The sequence below is a fragment of the Musa acuminata genome, chromosome BXJ1-1 (assembly GCF_036884655.1).
Source record: "Musa acuminata AAA Group cultivar baxijiao chromosome BXJ1-1, Cavendish_Baxijiao_AAA, whole genome shotgun sequence".
Lineage (NCBI taxonomy): Eukaryota > Viridiplantae > Streptophyta > Magnoliopsida > Zingiberales > Musaceae > Musa > Musa acuminata.
Genome location: NC_088327.1, coordinates 40,241,630 through 40,249,746, shown reverse-complemented (window position 1 = coordinate 40,249,746; position 8,117 = coordinate 40,241,630). Strand labels below are relative to the sequence as shown.

Genomic DNA, 8,117 nt, shown 5'->3' with positions numbered 1-8,117 from the left:
TCATCTATGAAGAAATTAGGGGATACTGGAATTTTCTGATAAGTTACTGTGAGCTCAAGGTGAAACGAAAGAGAGACTATTGTTAAGAATGAAACGAAGAATATTATCTATGTTTAATATGGTGCTCTCTATTTAGACATGTAAGTGATAGCAGATAAGATTTTCCTAATTATACGAGGAAATCTCTTTATTCTGTTGAGGGAAATCCTCTATTCTGTTGAGGAAAATCCTTTAGAGAAACATGTTAATGCATTCAAGCTTCTTCAAGCAGGGGGTGAGACGAGCGAAGTTTGAGGGAACTCTTTCCCGCCGGATTTGCTTTCTCATCGGACTCCCCTCTATCTATGTTTAATATGGCCATCCGCTGTATGGCACGTGACGCCTTCACTGCTTCTCTCCTCTACTACAACTACCTCCTTTACTGCACCTCTACTGTAGCACAGCTTTCTCTTCTATTGTAGCTTTCTTCTCTATTGTAGCTACCTCCTCTACTGTAGCATAGCTTTCTCCTCTATTGTAGCTTTCTCCTCTACTGTAGCTTTCTCCTCTACTGCAACTACCTCCTTTGTTGCACCTCTGTTGCAACTTTCTCCTCTATTATAGCTTTCTCCTCTACTGTAGCTTTCTCCTCTACTATAGCACAGCTTTCTCCTCTATTGTAGCTTTCTCCTCTATTGTAGCTACCTCCTCTACTGGAGCTTTCTCCTCTACTGTAACACAACTTTCTCCTCTATTGTAGCTTTCTCCTCTACTGTAGCTACCTCCTCTGCTGCATCTATGTTGCAGCTTTCTCCTCTACTATAGCTTTCTCCTTTGTTGCACCTCTGCTGCAGCTTTCTCCTCTACTATAGCATCGCTGTAGCTTTCTCCTCTACTGCACCTCTACTACAGCTTCCTCCTTTGCTGCAGCTTTCTCCTTTGCTGCACCTCTACTGCAGCTTCCTCCTCTACTGTAGCTACATCCTCTGCTGTAGCTATCTCCTCTACTGTAGTTTTCTCCTCTACTGTAGCATCGATGCAACTTCCTCCTCTACTGTAGCATCACTGCAGTTTCCTCCTCTGTTGCGGCTTCTTCCTCTACTATAGCTTTCTCCTTTGCTGCAGCTGTCGCCGTTGCCGTCGTTGTCGCAGTCGCAACAGTAGCAGTAGCGATATGCTCTTGCCCTACCCAAAAACCTCTCGCTCGTAAACTGTTTGCTTTGCATCGATCCAAGATTGGTATCCTTGACAAGAGCATCGATCCAAGATTGGTATCCTTGACAGGAACTCTCTCTACTCTCTTCAACAATGTTTCTTCAATAAAGCTTCTTCAATAATTCGGAGGATTTTCCTTAACAGAGCAACGATATTTCGTCAGTTGGGAATATCATGGGAAATCTTAACGGATGATGATCAAAGTGAGATTCTCGACAATGCTTATCGCCCAAAGTTATTTCTTTCACTCAAAGGCAAGTACATATGAAGCTAAAGTTCCTCTCGACAATGTTAATCTCCCAAAGTTATTTCTCATTCAATCAAAGGGAACTAACTACATATGAAGCTAAAGTTCGTCTCACCAACATCAGCTTAACCGTGGCATGTGTAACTTCAGTCATCTCACCACCTCCAGCGGCAGGCTCCGTTTCTTAGACATTTTGCCCTCACGCTTTGCGCATGCAGATTTTTATATGCCAACCAACCAATCCTTTGTTAACGCATTCTTCCCTTCCTCTGCACTCGGAACAAAGCATTACAGCCATGAAAGTAATAGCCTCGCCTGGGCGAACTGTAAGAAATAGAACGCAAATTGCTCACGCTTTGCGCATGCATTCTCCCCTGTTTCTTGAGATTTCCCTAACTGTTTGAGGAAATCTCTCTACTCTGTTGAGGGAAATCCTCTAACATGTTGAGGAAAATTCTCCCTTCTAACCTGTATAAAAGGAAGGAGGATATGTTAATAACAATCAACTTTTGTTTATCTATTTAGTTTCTAACATGGTATCAGAGCAGTTCCTCCTTGGCAACAACAGTATCGCCGTGTGTTAGCCAAGCGGCCACGGTAACACGCTGCCTCAAGAAGAAGCACAAGACAGGGATTCAGAGCCAGTGCTAACGAGCATCGTCTTGGATATGCTCATCCACTTCTTTTCTTTCTTCATCGCCGGTCTTGCTTTTCTTCGCCGGCCTTGCTCCCTCTCCTATTTGCTGCCTACAGCAGACACTCTCCGTCATCGTCACGCAAGGAGGAAAACATTCTCTCACTGCCTCCTCAATAACGGTGAACGGCGAACAGCGGTGTCTTCTTCGCTTCCCGGCCAGCAGCAGTCGCAACTGCTGCATCTTCCTCTACCGCAGCAGCTTTCGCTGCCGCTTCCCTCTACACAACGGCGCCTCCTTAACGGCAGTGTCCTCCTCCTCAATAGCTACGAACGGCGAACAATGGTGTCTTCCTCGCTCAGTCTTCCTTGCTTAACGACGGCTGCCGCGTCTTCCTCCTTCGCTGTCGCGGCCGCTTCCCAGCCAGCAGCAACCGCAACCGCTGCATCTTCCTTCCTCTACCACAGCAGCCTTCGCTGCCGCTTTTCTCTATACATCTAATTGCTGCAGATTTCTCTCACTGCAGTTTCCTTGAGTAACACTGTAGATTTTCGCGGCCATTTCCCGACGAACCGCAGTCTTGAGTACCGTTGCAGTTCTCGCAGCCATCTTCCGGCGAACTGCAGCTTCTACAATCCGCTGCAGCAAGCAGCAATCCACAGCAGCGAACCACAGTCTACATCTAATTGCTGCAGATTTCTCTCACTGCAGTTTCCTTGAGTAACACTGCAGATTTTCGCGGCCATTTCCCGGCGAACCGCAGTCTTGAGTATCGCTGCAGTTTTCGCAGCCATCTTCCGGCGAACTGCAGCCTCTACAATCCACAGCAGCGAACCACAGTCTTGAGTATCGCTGCAGTTTTCGCGGCATCTTTCGGCGAACTGCAGCCTCTACAATCTGCTGCAGCAAGCAGCAATCCACAGCAGCTGCCGACAACTTTGGGCACTGTTGCAGATTGCCCAATCTGCTGCAGCAATCTATAGCAGCAGCCCCCTCCCTCATTCTCCACCTCTTCTAAAAAAAAAAAACTGCAGGGCTCATCTCCATCAATGCTGCCACGCTGATACCCTTTAAGTTATCAAAGGGTGGCAACTATGCGTCTTGGCGAGCTCAATTTTCTAATCTTTTATTTGGATACGACTTGCTAGGTTACATTGATGGCTCATCTTCTATTTCCTCTTCTAAACCTTTTGAAATTATATATACTGATGTTTGGGGTCCTGCTCCACTCTTATCTTTTGATAAGTTCCGATTTTATGTTATTTTCGTAGATCACTTCTCTAAGTACACATTGATATATCCTCTTTCCCATAAATTTGACGTTTCTCGCATTTTTTTCACTTTCCAGAAGTTGGTCGAAAACTATTTTCAGTCTACCATTAAAACAGTCTACTCTGATGGTGGTGGTGAATATCAAGCCCTGGCATCCCATCTCTCAGCTTGTGGCATTCAACACCTCAAGTCTCCCCCACATACTCCTCAACTAGTTGGTTCTGCCGAACGCAAACATCGGCATATAGTAGAAACTGGACTCACACTTCTACATCAGGCTTCCATGCCTTCAACTTTTTGGACAGCAGCCTTTCAAATTGCTGTCTACCTAATTAATCGAATGCCTACACCAGTTCTATAATACCGGTCCCCCTTTGACACACTATTTCACAAACCCCCTAACCTTCGTAAACTCCGAGTGTTCGGTTGTTTATGTTATCCTTGGTTACGTCCCTATGCCTCTCATAAGTTAACATCCCGATCTACTCCTTGTGTCTTTATTGGTTACTCACTTGAACATAATGATTTCCGCTGCTATAATCTCCACACTCACAAAATCTTCATATCACGTCACGTTGTCTTTGTTGAGTCTAACTTTCCTTTCCAAACCCTTCCATATCCTGCCATACAGACCACTTCACTATCTCACTAGGGTATACCTTCGGTCCAATCGGACGAGCCTCCCATGACTTCGTCTACTTCCTCCCCTCCTGATCCGCACTATATCACTCCAGTTCAACACTTGCCCGTTCCTACTCCACTCCACTCTTCCCCAATTGATGGGGCAATATGTTCCGAAACACAACCATCCTCTTTACCTCCTTCTTGCCCAAGTGCCCCTGCCGTGTCTCCACTTGACCCGACTTATGCCACAGATCCTCACCCAACATCACCTCCCAATCCTATCGTCTCTAATCATCCTATGACCACTCGCTCTAAGCATGGTATTTTTAAACCTCGTCAGGTACTTAACCTACAAGATATCATAAATTCCTCATCCCCCAACGTTGAACCCACCACCTTCACTCAAGCCCAAAAATCTCCATATTGGCGTACTGCCATGAGTGAGGAATATAATGCCCTCCTCCATAATTCAACGTGGGATCTCATTCCTTTCCATCCTTCACAAAACATCATCGGGTGTAAGTGGGTCTTTAGAATTAAGCGGAACCCAGATGACTCTGTTGCCCGATATAAGGCACGCCTGGTTGCCAAAGGGTTTCATCAACGACCTGGGGTTGATTTCACTGAGACGTTTAGTCCTGTTGTTAAACCCACTACAATCCAGCTCATCTTGAGTCTGGCTACCACTAAAGGCTGGCAATTACGACAATTGGATGTTAATAATGCCTTTCTATAGGGATCTCTATCCGAAGATGTTTTTATGAAACAACCCCCCGGTTTTACTCATCCTCAGTATCCACAACATGTTTGCAAACTTCGGTAAGCCATTTATGGACTTCGTTAGGCTCCGAGAGCTTGGTACACTGAACTTAGCTCATTTTTGACTTCTGTCGGCTTTCTGAACTCCAAATCTGACACTTCGTTGTTTCTACGACATTATCATGGAAACACAATGTATATTCTGGTATATGTGGATGATATTATTGTCACAGGCAACAATCCCATCAGCATCCAAGCGTTCATCAAACAGCTGGCAGCTCGATTCTCGCTTAAGGATCTCGGACCCTTGAGCTACTTTCTGGGCGTCGAAGCTACCTTCACATCTTCCGGTCTCCTTTTATCACAACGTAAGTACATTCAAGATTTGTTATTAAAGACAAACATGCAGGATGCAAATGCAGTTACAACCCCCATCTCTACTAGTGGTTCTCTCAAATTATCGGATGGAAGTCCTGCTACAGAACCCACTCAATACCGCCAAGTTGTTGGCTCTTTACAATACTTGGCTCTCACGCGTCCAGACATCTCATTTGCTGTCAACAAATTATCACAGTTTATGCATCAACCATCTACTCTACACTGGTCTGCGGTCAAGAGACTTCTACGATATCTTAAAGGGACCCTAAATCATGGACTCTTTTTTCATAAACACTCTCCACTTTGTCTTCATGCCTTTGCCGATGCTGATTGGGCAGGTAACCTTGATGATAGAACATCCACATCAGGGTATATTATCTTCCTTGGTGCTCATCCAATCAGCTGGAGTTCTAAGAAGCAAAAGACAATCGCTCGGTCTACAACTGAAGCTGAATACCGTGCCATTGCCGCTACCACTGCAGAACTCAATTGGATCACGAATCTACTCCAGGAACTCAACATCGATTCCACCCCTACAATATATTGTGATAACATTGGAGCTACTTATCTGTGCGCTAATCCGGTATTCCATTCCCGCATGAAACATATTGCTATCGATTTCCACTTTGTACGCGATCAAGTTGTTCGCCGTCAACTTCGTGTTTCTCATGTTCATACGGCTGATCAATTGGCCGACTCATTTACGAAGCTTCTAGCTCGTAAACTTTTTGCATTACATTAGTCCAAGATTGGCCTCCTTGATCGGAGCACCATCTTGCGGGTGATAAGTAGATGAGATTTCCCTAACTGTTTGAGGAAATCTCTCTACTCTGTTGAGGGAAATCCTTTGAGGAAAATTCTCCTATAAAAGGAAGGAGGATATGTTAATAACAATCAACTTCTTCTACAACTTGTTTATCTATTTATTTTCTAACACCCTCTCCCTTTTGATATATACCAGCCAACCAGTCCTCAGTTACGTATCCCTGCTCTCTTCCTCTGTACTTGGAACACAACGCTACAGCCAGCCATGGGGAAGGAAGTCGAGCCTGAAGCAGAGCCATGCATTGGCTTCCGTGATGGTGTGTGCAAGTTCCTGGTTATTCTCTTGGGGTCTTCGCTCATCATGGCTTTGTCCTACCAACGGTTCTTGTACTCAGCTACAGCTGACACCTCCTCCTCCTCCTCCGAGAATGCTGAGATTCTGGCCATGAACGCTTCGACAGGTACCTACCATATTTCGCGAAGTAATGCTTTTTTGTTAGATCAAGTCCGTCGAGGTCGTCGAATGCAATTCTTGAAACGGTGATGCATGCAGGACAATGTGATCTTTCTTCCGGAGAGTGGATCCCTGACTTTCGAGATCCAGCTTACAGCAACTCAACCTGCAGCTTCATGTCTCCTTTCCAAGACTGCTTGACGAACGGCCGGCCTGATACCGGCTATCTTCACTGGAGGTGGAAGCCACATGGCTGTGAGTTGCCTCGAATCGACGCAATCAAGTTCTTGAATCGTATGAGAAACAAATCCTTGGGATTTGTGGGTGATTCGATCTTCCGCAACCAGATGGAGTCATTGCTTTGCCTTCTCTCCGAGGTACTCCTACTGTAGCTACTCCTTAGTTTTAGCTTTCGAGACTTCAAATTCTCTGCTCCCTTCTCAGGTGGAAGAAGCTGTGCTGGTCTCCCATGACGAAACATTTCAGACTCAAACATGGCACCTGCCATCTCACAACGTCACAGTGGGGCTGATTTGGGCTCCTTTCCTGATCAAATCTACGCAAGCCATCTCCAAATACCACATCCAGCTTTATCTGGACGTCCTCGACAATACCTGGACGAGCCAATACCACAAGTACGACTACGTGATGCTTTCTGGTGGACAGTGGTTCCTCAAAGAAACCATATTCTGGGAGAACAACACAGTCGTCGGCTGCCACTACTGCGCCGGGAATAACCTGAGGGAACTCGGCATGGACTACTCTTATCGGAGAACACTCCGATCTGTGTTCGACTTCGTGAGCAGCTCAGACCACAAGCCCCTGGTGGTTCTCAGGACCTGGACTCCCTCCCACTTCGAGCACGGGATGTGGTACAGTGGGGGGATCTGCAACAGAACGAAGCCTTTCAAGGAGAGTGAGTACACTGCTGACCCAGTGGGTGTTGTGATGAGGGATGTGGAGGAGGAGGGGTTCCAGGAAGGGGTGAGGAGTGGGCTGAGGCTGAGACTGCTTGACACTTACCATCTCTCTGCTCTGAGGCCAGATGGGCATCCAGGACCCTACAGGAGATTCCACCCGGACATCAGCAAGAATCCACAGAACGACTGCCTTCACTGGTGCTTGCCTGGGATAGTTGATACCTGGAATGACATGCTCATGGAGATTCTGATGGGCGAGGAAGAACTGATGTCTGCTCTCTGATCGTATCAAGTGCGCACTGATGTTGTGAAGATGATTCTCTGAGGTTTGGATAGTGGAATAAGATAATATGTGATTTTTATGTGCCAACGGGTGTTGTGTTCCTTCTTCTTCTTCTTCTTCTTCTTCACCTATTTGGTTGTTTAGAATGATGTCAATGGAATAGCTTATGCATTCTAATGTTGTCAATAAGATTTCAGTGCCATTTTGGATATTGGAGTCAGACTTTTTGTGTAGTAATGAATGCTCTTTCTTCTCATTCATGCTCCATCAGACGTCTAACCACTGAAGGACACTCTTCTGAGAACATGGAACTTGTAGGCCCACAAATTAAAGCTTTTGTTTGATCTGCTTTAATTATTTAATTTACCTCTTTTTTTCTTGAAAATATAAAACCTATTACAAAATCATCACGCATAGCATAAACACTCAAAAAAGTAGTTCGAAAGATTCAGTCAAAATTACCTTTCCACCTTCTCTTAGTTAACTAATCACTCCTCAAGTGATTTTTTTATCCAAAATAATAATATGAAGAGTCCAACCTTTAGATCCATACTAAATCTTATTATTCCTATGCCTACTGCCTTTT

The 8,117-nt window shown here is 45.3% G+C and overlaps 1 protein-coding gene across 1 annotated transcript; it reads left to right on the top strand.

The window, feature by feature from the left end:
* Nucleotides 1–6,038: 6,038 nt before the first annotated feature.
* On the top strand, nt 6,039–7,738 carry LOC135587717 (protein trichome birefringence-like 26). The gene is made up of 3 exons (XM_065079421.1): nt 6,039–6,335; nt 6,428–6,705; nt 6,773–7,738. The coding sequence occupies exons 1-3, from the start codon at nt 6,140–6,142 to the stop codon at nt 7,529–7,531; spliced, it is 1,233 nt and encodes a 410-aa protein (XP_064935493.1). The 5' UTR covers nt 6,039–6,139; the 3' UTR covers nt 7,532–7,738.
* The last annotated feature ends 379 nt before the right edge of the window (nt 7,739–8,117 follow it).

Coding starts and splice junctions, on each gene's coding strand:
- LOC135587717 (XM_065079421.1), top strand. CDS start 6,140: ATGGGGAAGGAAGTCGAGCCTGAAGCAGAGCCATGCATTGGCTTCCGT. Junction 6,336..6,427: donor GGCCATGAACGCTTCGACAG/GTACCTACCATA, acceptor TGATGCATGCAG/GACAATGTGATCTTTCTTCC. Junction 6,706..6,772: donor TGCTTTGCCTTCTCTCCGAG/GTACTCCTACTG, acceptor CTCCCTTCTCAG/GTGGAAGAAGCTGTGCTGGT.